General features: G+C 36.0%; 1 protein-coding gene across 15 annotated transcripts in view; it reads right to left on the bottom strand.

Annotated features, from left to right (window-relative positions):
- The window catches only part of Mycbp2 (MYC binding protein 2), a 249,377-nt gene that overhangs the window by 104,040 nt on the left and 127,314 nt on the right, over positions 1–18,023 (bottom strand). For all 15 annotated transcript variants that reach the window (XM_028864803.2, XM_028864805.2, XM_028864804.2 and 12 more), the window contains 8 exons: positions 17,939–18,022; positions 14,985–15,081; positions 13,830–14,022; positions 13,008–13,282; positions 7,668–7,889; positions 4,225–4,416; positions 1,773–1,979; positions 599–730 (listed from right to left, as the gene is read on the bottom strand). In XM_028864803.2, coding sequence (XP_028720636.1) covers positions 599–730; positions 1,773–1,979; positions 4,225–4,416; positions 7,668–7,889; positions 13,008–13,282; positions 13,830–14,022; positions 14,985–15,081; positions 17,939–18,022 — 1,402 coding nt within the window. The remainder of the gene's footprint in view (positions 1–598; positions 731–1,772; positions 1,980–4,224; positions 4,417–7,667; positions 7,890–13,007; positions 13,283–13,829; positions 14,023–14,984; positions 15,082–17,938; position 18,023) is intronic.

Below are 18,023 nucleotides of genomic sequence, written 5' to 3'. Positions count from 1 at the left end.
AATGATAATATGCCAGATTTAATAAATCTCATATGTGAGAATGATGTAGCATGTCAGAAAAGGAATAAATACTACTCTGCATCTTTCCTACTTATTATATTGTACTAATTCTTTTAAAAAGCTAAGTCTGTCTTACCCCGACTCTAAAGCTATCTGACAATAAAACCTAACAATTTTTCCTAGTATACTAGAATTTGATATGTGCAAAAACAGAACACAATAAAGTATAATACCAAGAAAGCAGCATATAACAGATAATTTAGGAGAAGCCATAGTTAACACCGAGATTCACGGACTACCTTTCAATATATTTTTAAAAGATTACTTTTATTTTTAATGGTGTATATGCATGTGTATATTAGGGGTGCATGCACGAGTGCAGATACTTGAAGAGGTCAGAAGAGGGCGTTGGGTATTCTGGAACTGAAGTTGCCAGTGATTGTGAGCCTCCCAACATGGGTGCTGGGATTCAAACTCACGCCCTCTGTAAGAGCAGTACACACACCTAATCATTGGGCCATCTCTCCAGCCTGCTTTTCCCTATTTTTAACTGTATAACATTACCTCTTAGTTAAAAAAGAAACGTGAGTGAAATTACCTTTAAAGGAACAACTTTGTCAAGTCTGATCTCAGCTATGTCGCTGGGTGAGTCGTCAGTTGTATAAGTTCCTTTGACTAATTCTAGAGATGTCCATCTGTGAGAATGAGTTGAATCTCCTGCATGTTCACTCTAACGAATATAAAAAAAAAAAAACCATAAGACGCTTAACTTTATTGCAGGACAAATCTGATTATAATCCATTATTGTCTTTAGGCAGTTTACTGCCTTATATATAAAATTAGTCATGGGCTGGTAGAGATGGCTCAACAGGTAAACAAATTGGTCCCTAAGCCTGACAACCTCAGTTTGATCTCTGAGATTTCCCACATGGTGGAGAACTGGCTCCCATAAGTTACTCTCTGGTTTCCATATATGTACCTTAGAATATGGATGCATGTGTGCATGCACACTCTCACAAATAAATGTATTAAAAAACTGAAATTAGTTATTAACATTTCTAAAGAAAGATTTTGCTACTCTATTCACTTTTTATCTTGTTTCCCGAAGAGATTAAAACATAAATTGACTAGTATTCTTTTAGGTCTTGGAAGTGTTTGAGTATCTTTATGGAGAGACTGCACATATAGTCTAATGAAGTAGATGTTAATTAAAAGTAATTGCTCAAATAAATCAGTTAAACATATGCTATTTACAAGAAACTTATTTTCATGTTTCCTGTCTCATATTAAACTTTGTAGTTTTCAAGTATTTAAAATAATGTTAATAATAGAGAAATAAATATAGCTATAATCAAAAACACTATCTTTTAGGAAGAATTTTCCATTAGCATTCTAATAAAATTTTTTATTTGCTAGAGGGGATAGTATCCATCTAAACTTAAACACTGTTCTAGAATCAAAAAAATGACAATAGCAGAAAAAATTTATACAAGACTTGAAATAAAAGGCTTAGCTATGTACTTTCTAGTTTTCAATTCCACTTAAAATCTCTCCCTTTCAGAAACTGCAAAACAATAAAAAATAAAATAAGGCAGAAATGTACCAAGATGCCTTCAAACAATCATGTAAAATAAGTCTTTTGATTCTGATTTAATGTTGTCCACGAACAGGCAATCTGTTAAGACTTCTGAAGGTTTGAAACCATCATGCCTTGACAATGGTAAACTCAGATAACCACACAGCAAGAAAAATGCTGCAGGAGTGATACTTACATCATCAACCAAGACCTCTAGTTCATACTCATGTATGCCACCTCCTCCATAGACAGAGAAACCAACAACAACAATTCCAGGTTTGTCTACTGCGAAACAGATGGCATCAGGGGATCCATTTCCAGTGTTCCAACTCCTTCCCTGACTTGTTTTTGTGAATCGGTTAGCACTGGCTTTTACAGAGTGAAGAGAATTTAGTCCATCAACCTGTGAACAACACAATTCCATCAGCAGTTGATAACATGAGTATTAATAGCAACAACTGAAACACAGTATCTAATGGATACATATTAGATATTAAACATTCATTTGAATTATAAATTTTATATTAAGACAGGATTTTCAGAATCAAGCCACAATCTGTTTGGGGGTAAAACAAAAAAACAGAAGCATCAAAATCAGTTAAAGCATTCAAGTAAGTTATCAAACATGGTTAAGAAAGGCAGTGGAAAGAGAAAAATAATATTATACTTCATAAAATGTCAGGCACCCATCAGTGTTTCAAGGTGACCTTATCAAACACTTAATATTTGATACATCTTGAATTTTGTTACACTGGCTACAGAACAAGATGTATACTTGCTAACACTGAACTATACACACAAGAACTGTTACAATGATATAGTTTAATTTATGAATATCTTATCACAATTACAAGAACTATGGTATAGTTGAGACTAAGATTCTGCCCCGTTTTCATAGGCACTTGTATACGTAACCAGAGACAGAGCAAAGCTTTGGCACTTTTTCTTCTTTGAGTACCGTGTATTTACTATTACTAGCCTGACTTCAGAGCATTACTTATCATTTAGCAATAAGACAACTGGTGCAAGCTCATGGAGTTATATAATGTGGCAGATAAGAACCTGGTCTAAGAAGATACTACATACTTGAACATAATTTGATAACCTGCGTATATTAATAAGGGAGCAGTTACAAGATGGATCTGAGTGGGGAATGGCTCTGTTAATACTGTTTGTACTATGAACATGGAGACCTGTGGGATGATCCCCAGAACCCATTGGAAAGCTGGAATGGCAGCCTATTTGTAACCCCAGCAGTAGGTAGCTGGGTAGATGAAAACCTGGCCTCTCTGGACAAAGAGTCTGCCAACAGATGATTCCCACAATGAGTTTGAGATTGGGTCTCAATAAATATGTTCAGTAAGGACAGAGGAAGACATCTAACATCAATCTCTGGCTTCTACACACATATACACACACAGGTATACCTCTATATACACATGCATGCACAACACATGTATACACAGAGAGAGAGAGAGAGAGAAAGAGACACAGAGAGAGTCTTAAGAAGTAAAAATAAAATGAGTACATCATACAACAGGAAGGCAAAAATGATTTTTTTTTTTGCTATTTTGTGTGTATGTATACCCTGTGCATGAGCATACACAAAAGCCAAAGGACACCAGGTGTTCTGTTCTATCACTAACCTACTCACTAAAGACAGGGCGTTCTTATTAAAAATGGAGCTAGAATGGCAGCATAAAGAGCCAAAGATCCTCCTGTCTGTCCCCTACAGTGCTGGATTTACAGGTGCAGACACATGGACATACTTGAATTTGTACATAGGGGAGCACTCCTACCTGCTGGACCATCTTCCCAGCCCTGGATTTTTGTTTTTTAAACAAGAACATTCTCCTTTCTAAATACTTATTTCTGACCTATCTGGAAATTAGTTTCTGAAAATCCAAAACATGAATAAAGAAATAACATGGAAAGCTAAATATGCCTGCTGTTATTTGTTATTTGCTTATTTATTACTTTGAAATGGGTCTTCTTAAGTGACCCAGGTTAGCTTCACTTTGCTTCTGCTTCTTAAGTGCTGGGATTCTGAAATGACTATCAGAAATGAGCTTTATTAGTGCAAAGGCCAACGTGATCACGGGAGCCATGCTCAGGTCTTTAAGTAGGTAAGCATTAAAAAGAATGTGTATCATGTCAGAGACAATATGACGGGGCTTTAAGAGGAAAGCGTAGCTTCCCTTTAAAATCTAGACAGGAGATTTGTTAAGAGTGCTAAATAAAAGAAAAAGCTACCATAGATAGGGTGATGGGGGTAGATGGGGTGGGAAGAAGCCCAGGGAAGAATCTTTGAGAAATCTCCTGAACAAAGGAGAATACTTTACTTTTATATCATTCCTCGTGTGTGTGTGTGTGTGTGTGTGTGTGTGTGTGTGTGTGTGTGTGTGTGTGTGTGTGTGTGTGTTTGGCAGAGTGCTGTTTAGCGAAGGACCATACTTTAGTGGTGAGAAAGCCGCAAAACAGCACAACTTCCTATGTGTCCCACACAGAGTTGTCAGGGCTGAGGCCCGATCTTGTTAGGCTATGAGATCTGGCTGCCTTTATAGACCAGTGTCTTAAAGAAACAGCAAGCATTACGATTCTACAGGAACATGTGCTTGTTTATCCAGTTTTGAAACACAGCTCCTTACCTCAGATCCTAGGGCTGATGCCGTCAGCTCACTGACAATACTGGCCAGTAGTCCACAGGTGTTAGAGACCAAGTGTGAGGAGAAGAGCTCATTTTCTCTCCGAAGACTGTTTCTCACTGGAAGCACAACAATGACCAGCATCTTCTCCAGAACTTCACGGAAGCTTGTCATCCCCGAGATGTTCTCTTCACTCTGTGACATGTAAGAAGGGAGAGGGCAAAGCATTGATTTCTTTGCCTCACAGGAGTTCTCAGCTGTAAAATTCTTCCCATATCATAACCTAAAGTTCTAGACCTAAATTATTTCTTTTTAACTCATAATTTACATGATATGTTTTTATTAGTTTTGTGACATTTTCACATATTTTCTTATTTTAACTACATAGCAGTTTATAAACTGTGTCTATCTTCATGATAGGCAGGCAATTATTCATCATTTTAAAAACTCTTTCTACAAGATAAGATTTCAGAGTCTATAAAAATCAAGCACAGATACTTCTTTTACAACTACTACTGTATTTAATTTCTGAAAGAAAAAACTATCAGTAGAAAATTACAGGATAAGAAATTAGAATTTCATTAAAATCCAAAAGTTTCAACTTTCCTAAATCAGGGGTATTGTTTGCTATGACTCAATTTTCAAAACCACATTCTTAGTGTCTGGATATGTTCTTTCATAACAATTATATTTAAAAAGGCAGTGAAAGAATATATATTAAATGTGGTATATTTTCAAAGACTTTAATCACATAATTAACTTTTACTCACTACATGTTAGTATTAAAATATAAAACTCTAATAGTATTTCCTAAAAACCCAGAGCCAGATATCAGGGTAAATGCTAAAAGGTCAGAGAGACAAAGGAGCAAGCAACAGCCACCTCAGCCTGAAAAGGGTCAAGCTCCTGTCTCCACCAGCCTTATATTCCTCTCTCTGCCCAGCCTATCACTTCCTGTTTCCTCCTCCCTAGTGCTGGGATTAAAGGCATGAGATCCCAAGTGCTGGAATTGAAGGTGTATGGTGATATTTTATTTGTTCTGAAATGTGATTTTATTTGTACGTTAATAAATAAAGTTGCCTGGGGTCAGAGCTAATAGCAAGCCATTTAGTCTGGTAGTGGTAGCACATGCCCTTAATCCGATCACATGGCAGGCAGAGTCTGTGTGTTTAAGGACATAGCCAGCTTGGAGACCCACGCCTTTAATCTCAATACCAACCATAGAGACCTGGAGGTCTGTATAGACAGGCTGTGATGATGAGGTCATGTGGTTGGGTTTACAACCAATGAGAAGGCAGAACAGAAAGTCAATAAAAATACAGACACAGGAAGTAGGTCTCTTTCAGAGGGGAAGGATGACAGCAGCAGTGAGGGATAAGAAGGTGATCTTGGTCTTAGTTCTTGGCTGCTGCTCAATCTCCAGGCTTTTCTGTATTTGGCTCTGTGTTTCTTATTTAATAAGATCGTTCAGAATTACATCTACAAAGGTATGTTCCACCATTGCCTGGCCTCTATGGTTAACTAGTGGCTAGCTCAATATGCTGATCTCAAGGCAAGCTTTATTTGCTAGAGCACAAAGTATCACGACAGAAAATAGCAGAATATTCCCAAATTCGTCACCTGTGTTACTTTTTTCTCAGTTTTCTCTTACAATAAGTAGCCTTTTGCCTAGACATTTTATATAGTCACCACTCTTTATATATTTATTTTTTAAACATTTGCCTCGATATCAAATATAAATATACCATTTAAATGGCTGAATAAAGTTCTACCAAGTTAATATACCTAATTCAGCTATTTCACTTAGTAATGAACATTTAAGGGTCTAATTGAGGTTTCTAAACTTTCTTTTTAGCAATAAACACACAGCTTTAGCTTTCTAACTATTCTTCCAGTTCCCTGTAAAACCACTGACAACATGAAGTAGTGAAATGACAATTTATCATCTAAAAATATCTGGTAGTTTGCGGACACTGAATTCAAAGGCTATGCTTAGTTTTTTACCCACTTCAACTACAACCTAATTAAAATGACAGCAAATAAGCACACAATACTTGCTAAAAAGTTGAAAGAAAGAGATATTCAGACTAATTTAAATTGTAAAAATCCATCTATAAGGAAACTATATTTCTTCATAATCTCACAGCACAGTAATTTATAAGAAAAAATTTTAACTTTTCCTAATTTTCTAGAAACAATTTGCTATCTCAGTATTTCTTTCCCTGACATTCATTAATAACTACTAGAAAGGCTGAGGTTTTCTGATGCTGGTCCTTATAACACTTTAAATTTCTACAGGGATTTTACAAAAATATGTCTTTTATTTTGTTCTAGAGTGCTTTCTAACAGTGCAAAAGCAGTTACTAAACAATGTTTCTTATGTCTTTTGTTTTCCAATGTTTATTTTATAGAATCCATTTTCATAGTTATTTATTTCTATATTTTATACATTTATTTATTGCGTGTGTGGGGTGTGTGTACGGCACACATGTGGGAGTCAAAGGACAATGTGTGAGTGTAGGCTCCCCTTCCACCATGTAGGCTGGGGATCAAACTTAAGTTGTTGTGCTTGGTGGCAAACACCCTTATGGGCTGTGGCATTTTCCCAATCATACTTCAGAACTGAAAAGATTACTTATGTTATTTGTAACTTACTTTCATATGATACAGCAATAAACAATTATGTAGTTATTTACTTTATACTCACATTTTTACAAGTGAGTTGTCATTTAAAATAAATTGCTTATTGTGGTAGTTTGAATGAAATGACTCATGTTTGAATGCTTGGAAAGATTGGGAGGTGTAGCATTGTTGGAAGAAGTGTCACTGGAATTGGGCTTTGAGGTTTAAAAGTGCATACCAAACCCAGTCCTCTCTGCCTGCTGCCAGTGGATCAAGATGTACAAGGCTACCACTGCTCCAGTGCCATGTCTGCCTGTCACCACACTTCCTACCATGAACCCTCTGAAACTATAAGCAACCCCCCCAATCAAGTGCTTCTTCTATAAGCTGCCTTGGTTATGGTGTTTTATCATGGCAATAAAATAGTAAGTAAGCTAGCCAGGCATGGTGGTGCATCCCTTTAATCTGAGCACTCAGGAGTTAGAGGCAGGCAGATCTCTCTATCTCTGTGATTTCAAGACCACACTGGCCTACAGAGCAAGTTCCTGGACGGCAAGAGCTACAAAGAGAAGCCCTGTCTCAAAAAACAAACGAACAAAGAAATTGTAACTAAGATACTTATCTTTCAGGTAAACATGAGAATTAAAACATAGCTCTTATCATAAAACAGATGATCGTTTGTCAAATATAATTTTCAATAAGGAAGATAAGGCACCAAACTTACGCATGTCTCCCACTTACTGCTGTTTATTCTCCATTGTAAAAGCTTTCTGAAAGGACTGTTGTTTACTTCTCCAATGTAAAAGCTTTCTGAAAAGGCGTACCTGGCTTAGCTTTTCCATATGTCCCACCAAGAGTGGAAACCGATGAACTAATGTTGAGTCATTCTCTGTGCTGACTTGCTTAACAATGGATCGCAGTAACACTTCTCCATCATATGCAATAGGGAAGATAGACGTCAGCTTCACAGAGGTGTGACACAGAGCTGACATCACAGCTGCAAGGAGGCGGCTACTGGAGGTCTTAAAGTTAGCTTCCTGGATATCCTTTTAAGAGCAAAAAGAATCCTCAAATATTGCATCAATAGAAAACAAGTTTCTGCAAATACACCAAAATTATATATTACTCAATCATTTAAGTGGCTTTATTAAAGGATAAGAACACATCAATACATTAAAACATAATTAAATTATTATCTAGTAATGATGGGGAGAAGTAGATGAAAGGAAAGCTTACTTCCAGTCCTACAGCAAATTAATATTTATACATCTCTATAGTCATCAGTTCTTCCTAGCATCATTTTCAATGTGAGATGTGAAAAGACTCCCATTAGAATCTATCAAAAACACTTATTTTGTAAGAACTAAAAGTACTTTTGACAAAAATGAATAATACAAATTGCACTTCTGTAATACCATTTTACTAAGGTCACAAAATTATGTGACTATACTTTAGTTTATAGAGAAATCTTAGCACATCTGGACAATTTTTCAAAGGTTTTAAACTTATCAACCTAAGAAATCCTAATTCACAAAAATCATGCATACATTACTTAGTTCTTCAAACATCTGTGCTACCAGTCGAGCATAAAAGCAAAGCAACATCATATCATATTGATCCAAAGTTGCAAAAGCTAGCCTAGCAAAGGGAGACCGCAAGGTGAGAGTACTTAATTTACCCATTAGGCCAGGCAATATTCTTCTTCTAGGGAAGTACCAGTAACATACACTGTCCTTATATGGACCAAAGTTGACTGGGGTACCACTTTGATGCTAATGAATTAGAGGACAGCAGGGTACAGACTTGACACTATCATTTCCATTACAATATTATCAAAAGCGGCAAGAACACAAAGGACTACCGAATTCTTGCCAAGACAAGTGTAGTTGTGGTTTTATCAAAAGGCATCTTCTGAGGCCAGAACAATATGGCACCATCCCTGAAGTGGCCTTTGAAATCCAGAAAAGGTACAGTGTCCTTTTCTTCCAAGGCAGCTGAACAAGCAGTGGGCCAATGGCTTCTGATGTGCAATGGAACAGCAGCTGAAACAGTTATTCTTGAAGAGTAACTAAGCTCACACCTCTCAATAGTAGACTGGCATTTAATAGAGGGATGTGGAGAAAAACGGGATGCTGAGATGAAGCCATATATACACAGCCAAGAAGAATGGACAGCTGAGTTTAAAAAACATGAACAATTTCCAGAATTCAAAATCCTGAATCATGACATGACACTAGTGGAATTCAGGTGTTTCTGGTACATGGACTACTCCATAATTCTAAAATTTTCTTTGTGTCCCCATAAGATACAGCACCCCGAGGCCGGGCGTTGGTGGCACACGCCTTTAATCTCAGCACTTGGGAGGCAGAGGCAGGCGGATCTCCGTGAGTTCAAGGCCAGCCTGGGCTACCAAGTGAGCTCCAGGAAAGGTGCAAAGCTACACAGAGAAACCCTGTCTCGAAAAACCAAAAAAAAAAAAAAAAAAAAAAAAAAAGATACAGCACCCCCCTCCAGCAGGAAGTAGTATGAGAAGCTACGCCCAAATTCCCAAATATAACAAGCTGGCTTTGGAGATGGAATTGGCTCACTCCTTCTCTAAACCCAAACACATTGCTTAAAAAAAAAAAAAAAAAAAAAAGATGGAGAGATTCTTGTGTCCCATATCAGAAGAGCCCTCTGGTGTGGGACAGGGAAAACGCAATATTTTTATAAATGCAATCTCTTTCTAAAGAAAAAAAGGGGCTAGTATAGATAATGATAGGATAAAGGGGTAGATTAATGAACCTACTTTTAAAGAGCAACAACTTGTTTGAAATGTTTTACATTGGTATAGATTTTAGTTTATTGATACAAATTTAAAGTTAATTTCGCTATACTGTATGTATATTTTTACTCTTGTTTAAGGTATTATGTTTGTACAGCTCATTTAAAATTGTAATGGATAATTAAAAAGTAGATTAATAAATTAGTCATCTATGATAATCATACTTGTAGCCATGTTAGTTAAGTTTTCTAGGTATACATAGATCTTTTTCAGATAGATAGGTAATCTTCAAATACTTCAAAGACCTTTAGAATATGGCATTTAAAATGTTTTAAAATTTTATACTTTCTGGACAATGAAACATGTCTGCTCCTGGCAGCACCGTTTTATGTCAGAGAGGAGGATGGGCATCGAAGACACTCCATATGGAGTGTATCTTCACCTTGGCAAAAATAGCCATTTGGGCAAGAAACTGTTCTTGCCTGGACTGCTTGATCAACTGGACATGCAGGACCCATAGGAAGGTGACCACTGAACTTTGCTTGGCAAAATGGTCCTTCAGGTTCCTGCTTCGCAGAGGAAACTGCCAGACATTCTACAGGACACAGAGAGAAATGACTGAGATCCTCTAGGCATGTGGGCTGAAGACAGATGCCCCAACTTTACAAAGGAACATTAGGTGACTCTCCAGGCTGCTAGCTGTCTCTCTCTACCCTGCAAGACTCCCAAAAGTTGCTTGCATCCTTCTCCCGTTACTCAGGTAATAGTATATCCTTCTGGAGTCTTTGATGTAGTTGAAGACTAGTTATATTTTCCTCAGTTATGATAAAAGATAAGTTAGATATGAAACATTAGACTCACAAATATAGGATAGATAAGATATCTTCTTTAATTTTGCCAAATACAAATAGACTAGATATTATAGACTAGCTATTGTAACTGTAATTCTTGCTTGATAATTGTTTTGTTATATGTAATTTTACTATGTGAAAGTTAAAACCTTTCTTTTTGAAAAAAAAAAGAAAGAAAGAAAAGGGGAAGTGCTGTGGGATGTTCTATATGTTAAATGTGTTGCTCTGATTGGTTAATAAATAAAACGCTGATTGGCAAGTAGCCAGGCAGGAAATATAGGCAGGACAAGGAGAGAGAAGAATTTGGGGAAGTGGAAGGCTGAGGCACAGAGACTGCAAGCTAATGCCATGAGAAGATGTTAAGATACCGGTAAGCCACGAGTCACGTGGCAACTTATAGAGTAATAGAAATGAGTTAATTTAAGATAGAAGAACTAGATAGCAAGAAGCCTGCCATGACCATACAATACAGTTTATAAGTAATATAAGTCTCTGTGTTTATTTGATTTGGTCTGAGGAGCTGTGGGACTGGCGGGTGAGAGAGATTTGTCCTGTCTGTGGGCCAGGCAAGAAAACTCTAGTTACAAGTTTCCAAGAAGGAAGATTCACTATTTCACTGGTAAGTAGGATGTTAGCTGTGGATTGTTCACACTTAGTATATTGTTTCCAAATTTGGAAAAGCATTCAATACAATATCATTTTACCATTAAGTAAGATGTTAGTTACAGATTCTTCATAGGGATCTTTTATCAGATTGGGATGTTTCATTACATCATTGTTGGCAAAGTTTGTACCACTGGCTAACCGCTAATTCTGTCAAATGTATTTTAAATAGGTATTAAAAGTATAGTATAATTTTCTATTTTGAGTTACTAAAAGAGTTACTATGAACTCTTTTTTTACCCCCAGTATAGAAAATTGAACTATCATTTGTGCTAGGAAAGTACTTTACCACTCAATCATAGCCCAGCCCAATAAATTCTATTGATTTCTAGGTGTTAATCCTGCATTTCAAGATAAATACACCTTGAAATGTATACCGCATTTATGATTTTTTAACTCAGTAGTATTATCAGAATAACTATGTCTCAGTGATATTTGTCCATTATTATTCTCATAATACGTTAGGTTTGGTTATCAGGCATGTCATCAGTTACCTTCTATGTGTTCTGAAGGAAGTTGTTAAATGTGTTAGTTCCTTATAAATGTTTAAAGACTCTATAGATGACAATATCTGGGTTAGGAATTTTTTGTTTGTGGGAAAGTTTTAAATAATGAGTTCTGTTCTTTAATGGATATAAGGCAATTAAGATCCTCCTTTTGCCCTTATTTTTGAGGTATGGTAGCCCTTGAACTTGCTATGTAGACTAGACTCTTTGAAGTCTTTTCCCCCCCTCTTTTAATATGCATGGGCATTTTGCCTGCATGTAAGACTATGCACCATATGCGAGCCTGGAGCTTCAGGAAGCCAGAAGTGATGAATGAGGCCCTGGAGCTGGAGTTACAGAGTGTTGTGAACCCCCATGTGATTACTGGGAATAAGACCTGGGTCTTCTGGATGTTCAGCCAGCGTTCTTTAAAATGTTAATGTTTTAAATTTTACTAGATTTATGTATGTCAAAGTATATGATTTATCTTGCTGAACATTCTATGTGTACTGGAAAAAATATGCATTCTGAAGCTGCATATTGTAGTTTATAAATATCAGTAAGATTAAGGTAGGGGTGGAAAAATGGTTCAGTTCAGCAGTTAAGACACTAACTTTTTCCAGAGGACCAACATTCAGTTCTCAGCACCCATATTCAATGGATTACAACTGGCTCTAACTCCAGCTCCAAGGGCCCTTTCAGGTTCTTCTACTCACCTACACACACACACACACACACACACACACACACACACACACACACACGTATGTATGTATGTATGTATGTGTATGTATACACACACAAACATAGGCACATACAATTAAAAATAAAAGTAAAATTGTAAAGATCAAGATGGTTTATATTATAACTTAATCCTTAACACCCCTCATCTTTTTGTCTAGCTGTATTGTTAATTACTGCAACGTGAGTACTGCAGTCCCCAACTATCAGTGCCAATGTCTCTTTCTGCCCTATCGCTCTGTAAAGCATTTGTGCAAAGTGCTTTGAAAGTCTGTGATTTGGTGTCTTCATGAGTGAATGAATGTCAGCAAGTCCTTCACTCATTTCCCTCTCCCATTCTTACATCTGTGGAGACACCAAGGGCCATTTGTTTTCATACAGTCACTATATTCTCCCCCTACCACTCTCAAATAACTTCACCTATAGACTGAAAGAAAAAGTCAGCAGTTACGTAAACATGTTTGAAAATTTTCTAACAAATAGATAATACCAGAGAATGAAACAAATTTTTAAATTTTAGCTATACAAGTGACACACATGAAGCAGATTTCCTAACTGGCCTTTAGTAATTAACAAAGTATGAGCATTTAAATTCATTTGCTTGCAGAGCATTAAGCAATATATTTTATTTTCAACCAACATTTTATAAATTTAAATTACCTGATCCAAACAATTCAGGAGATCACAAAGGCAAGCCCACTGTAATGCAGGAGTCGGGTAGAAAGAGTGAAAGCAGGCAGTGAATGTATTATGGCACTCTTGAAGGACAGCTTCCAGAAGACTCAAGGGCTGGCTGAGGTATCCTTGAGGGTCATTATCCAACTTCACCATGCAATGATCAACTCCTTCTGACAAAATTTTTCTTAACAAAGTTCTTGTTTTTCCAATACACTCTGCTAATTTGCTAGTTTCTTCTACAACTGCTTTTCCTGTAGCTTTGAGAAAATAAGAAAAGTGCTAGTAAACCAAAGTATGTACTACTATAAATAATAATTCAGTCATTTACTGTATAAAATAAACCAAACACCAAAATCCAGAAATGAAACTGCTTAGAGATTAAATGGGCTACAAAATAATTAAAAAAAAAAAATCTACCTAGAAAAAAGAACTGGAATGAGTATTTAAGTCTAACTTAGTGATTGAAATTTTCCCATTTGATAAATATAATCTAAAAGTAACATTTTTCTCTCTTTTAATTCTGGGAGCAACTTAAAGGTATCTTGGAATCTTAAACACTTGGCTATCTCTATATTAATTTTCTTTCTTTCTTTTTTTTGGTTTTTCGAGACAGGGTTTCTCTGTGTAGCTTTGCGCCTTTCCTGGAACTCACTTGGTAGCCCAGGCTGGCCTTGAACTCACAGAGATCTGCCTGCCTCTGCCTCCCAAGTGCTGGGATTAAAGGCGTGCGCCACCACCGCCAGGCCAAATTTTCTTAATCTCTAAAATGATTTCTTTCCAAAATTTTTTTTTTAATTTCCATACCTGATACTGGGTATATTTCACAGGTGTAGACTCGCAATAACCGTAGACAACAGGTCCCCACAAAGCGTAGTCTCTCTAAATCTAGAAGTGTGGCTGTGAACTGGAACCCTTTTAATCCTCTAAGTTCTTCAACTCCTAAGACTAAGGTGGTCCAGCTCCAGTGGAGAATACTTAGCAATGACTCAAAACATTCCTAATCCACAATAAGAAAAACATATACTAATTAGTTAAAATAACATTGTAGTCTGAATACAAGAGAATAAAGGCATGCCACTTCAAAACTATCTTGAACTTTTTTTGCTGAGTTCTGAGAGCTGAAATAAAATACATGTATACATATTTACATTTTCCTTTTACCAGTCTAGCCAATTTATCTTATAAATATGGAGAGAACAAAAGAAGCAATTCATAATTTACATGTTTCTTTGCAATTATGTCAATACAGTATAACAATTTAAAGTAGTGTTAAAATACTATAAATCAGTGATACCTATATCACTATATATAAATCACTTACATATTAAGATGTATAATGAAAGCAAGCTATAACCAATGCTTGAAAAGTTGAGTTGAAGTTACTAACAAAAAAATTACTATTTGGATTTTGTTTTTTTAGGGTTGGCTTTCCCTGCAGTTTTCGATGGTCTAAAAACCATCACACATACATGATGGCAAACACTATAGTATCTCAGAGTGGACTACTTTGCTCCCCAGTCCTCACCAAGGCCCAGATGATTGTTGGTATGATATAATAAATGAAAATGTAAAATAAATGGCTGAATACATTTGTTATATAAACAATTTCAATAACCTAATGATCACAAGGCCATTTATACACACATAAAAAATTATTAGAACTGACAAAAACAAAACAGTCCTGATCTTAATAAAAAGATAACAAATTCATTGCTTAGCGGGTAAGTGTCTAGTCAGAAAAGTTACAAGTTATTTCAGATACAGAAAAGCCAATTCAGCTGAGCATGGTAAAATTACTGGCAACATTTTTACTTTTCCACTATTTAAAAGTACACATTCTCTTTGCCAAAAAAACACCAAAATAAAGGCGAATCTGAATTTATAAAATTATGCTGAGACAGTCTTAGAATTAAAATTCAGCAATGGGTAGCAATGCTGAAAATCTAAAAAATGGCTTACCACTGAGACAGTTCTTGCAAAAGATCTCTTCAAAATGTGTACAGGCTCACTAGTTTGCTGTTTGCCTTTGGAAGCACTGCCATCACTGGTTGGGAGTCTGGTGGTAGAAGATAAACAATATACTACGTTGAAATCAATGACTAATGACAATTTTTTATGTACATTTTCAGTATCGGTGGAATGCTCGGCTACAAATGGAACATCTACATTAGCTCCACTACCCCCAAGACTTAAGCATCATTGTAGAAGAGAGAACAGAAAGATTTTAAGATTGAGGTTTGGATGGACAGGAGCTAAAAGTATCTTCTAAACTTGGGTAGGAATGCTGTACTCATGAATACAGAGCAGCTTTGATTGCCTGCACAGTACCAGCTGAGATCAAGCCAGTCACCATTCTATTATGGAGGAGGAAGGGAGGAGCTATGGACAGGTGATGATGACTCCTGAGAGAAGAATGGTAGGTTTTCTTTAGGGGTGTGACCTCTTGTAAGCCAACCATGCTCCAGTAAATGGCCCCACATCCAGGAGCATATGGAAAGTACAAATGGGACTCAGTGTGTTCTTTCACAACAGATGGAAATTATTAAAGAGATCCACAATTGGCAGAGAATAAATGATAGTTCCAAGTGATATATCTACAATGCAACCCTATACCTAAAGCTCAGGGAAAATCATGCAAGAGTGAGTAGAAAGATTTTAAGAGACAGGGGACCAGGAAGCCTGACTCTAGACAGTATCTTCTAGATATGACAAGGAAGCTACACCCACAAAATCTCAACAATATGGTTGTTCAAGCAAGACTTGCACATTGACACCTGTCAATGTGGATGGGAGAAATCTCCCATAATCCTATCAACAGATGAATAACTATAGATAATCAATGGTGGCTGAAAGAGGGGAAATCAGTTTTCTACAGAGAAGAGCTCCTGATAGGTTATCCAATTCCATATGGTCAGCACTAAACTCACGAAAGCAGCAATAAATGGATTCAGTACTATATATCATCTATCTACCCACCTACCTAGCTATCTACTTACCTCTCTACCTATTTACTTACAAACCTATCCACAGATATATACATACGTACATACACATGTATGTGTATGTGTGTGTGTGTGTGGGTGTATAACAATAATAATTAAAGAAGAGGTAATGAATTTAAGAGGGAATGGTGGCCACAGTACAAGATGGAAAGGGAGAAGGAGGATTAAAAATTATATAAATATAGTATTCATATATGAAATATAAAATATTGAGTAACTAAATATTAAAATCAGTATACACGAAAGATTATAAAAATTCAACCAATGAATTACCATAAAATTGCAGGCTTAAGTGTATATATTATAAAGAATGAAAATTCACCTTTAAAAAATCTGTATCTTAAGAAATCAGGAAAAAGATAATAGAAAGGCAAAAGAGGAGCATGAAAAGGTAGATCAGGAATAAGTTTGGGGAAGAATGGAGTACACATTATCAAAATATATTGTGAAATTCCCAAAGAATTAATAAAAATAATATATTAAAATGTACATTTTGCCATAGTGAAATAATCTACTTTAATATTTACCATTAAAAACATAAAAAGTCATATTCCCTAGTAATGTACATATAGTCAACCGTAGTCCATAAAAGTACTCCAGTGCAATTTGTTATGTTCTAAAAGTACTTTTGGCCTGGAGAGATAGCTCAGCTGTTAAAGGTCAAGGCTCACAAGCAAACAGACAAAATGCTACTGCCGGGTGTTGGTGGCGCACGCCTTTAATCCCAGCACTCGGGAGGCAGAGCCAGGCGGATCTCTGTGAGTTAGAGGCCAGCCTGGGCTACCAAGTGAGTTCCAGGAAAGGCGCAAAGCTACACAGAGAAACCCTGTCTCGAAAATAAAAAAAAAAAAAAAAAAAAAGAAAAAGAAAAAGAAAAAAAAATGGCTACAATAGATAATGTAAAAATAAAAAATTCTTTCTGGAGAAATATGAAGTTTCTAACATTCAAATTCTTTTAGTGATCACTAGAAGAAAAGACATGGAAGAAAGTTATTTCTTCTACATTTGGGGACTATGTGTAGTAAGAAAAAACACTGTTAATGGGGGTTTATAAGTAATCTAAAAATAGACAAATACATTTGCATATGACATATGTCAATACACCTTTGAATTACTGTGAATTAATTAAAATTCTTATTGTTAAATATAATAAACAACATGAACATTTTACTATTTCAACTAAAACTGGAAATTAATAAGAGATTTTCTAGTGTGTTCTTTCACAAAATAAATCATGTAAGACTATCAGGCTAGAGACAAAGCAGAGGATTAGGTTGCTTGCCTAAATGTGTCAGAACCTAGGTTTAATCTCGAGCACAAAGAAAAGAAAAACTACAATAAATTGATTAGGTCCACGTCTAAAATATCCTCCCATTCTACCTTACATTTTTTAAGAAATACTTTATTAGTTTATAACATTTTGAAATTGGTATTAAAATCAATAAGATTAAACAAACAGCTATTAGCATATTGTTATTATTATAATATTGATACCCTGAGTCATGCAAAATGTTAAATTAAGTTTGATATACAAAGTGTTCATAAAAGTTTACTAAATACTATCTAAATATTTTTAACTAGCTATATTTTACCAGTATAACATTAATTTGTTCAAGCCGGGCAGTGGTGGCGCACGCCTTTAATGCCAGCAGTCGAGAGGCAGAGGCAGGGGGATCTTTGTGAGTTTGAGGCCAGGCTGGGCTAGAGAGTGAGTTCCAGAACAGGCACCAAGGCTACATAGAGCAACCCTGTCTCGAAAAGCCAAACCCAACAAACAAACCAACAAAAAACTTTAATTTGTTCAATGTTTCAATAATTTCTCCATTATTATGCTCCATATTTTATAGTGATTTTATTTCAGCACAACAAAAGAATAAATTGTATTAGTTAACTATAAAACTGTTTAAATACCTATATAACAGTTGAGGTATCTGACCAGCATTTACATCGGTACCATTATTTGACTTCTTCGAACTCTTGAACTGGAAAACAACTC

Source organism: Peromyscus leucopus, chromosome 9 (genome assembly GCF_004664715.2).
Source record: "Peromyscus leucopus breed LL Stock chromosome 9, UCI_PerLeu_2.1, whole genome shotgun sequence".
NCBI classification, from domain to species: Eukaryota; Metazoa; Chordata; class Mammalia; order Rodentia; family Cricetidae; genus Peromyscus; species Peromyscus leucopus.
Note: the sequence above shows the minus strand (reverse complement) of the source record. Positions and strands in the feature narration are given on the sequence as shown.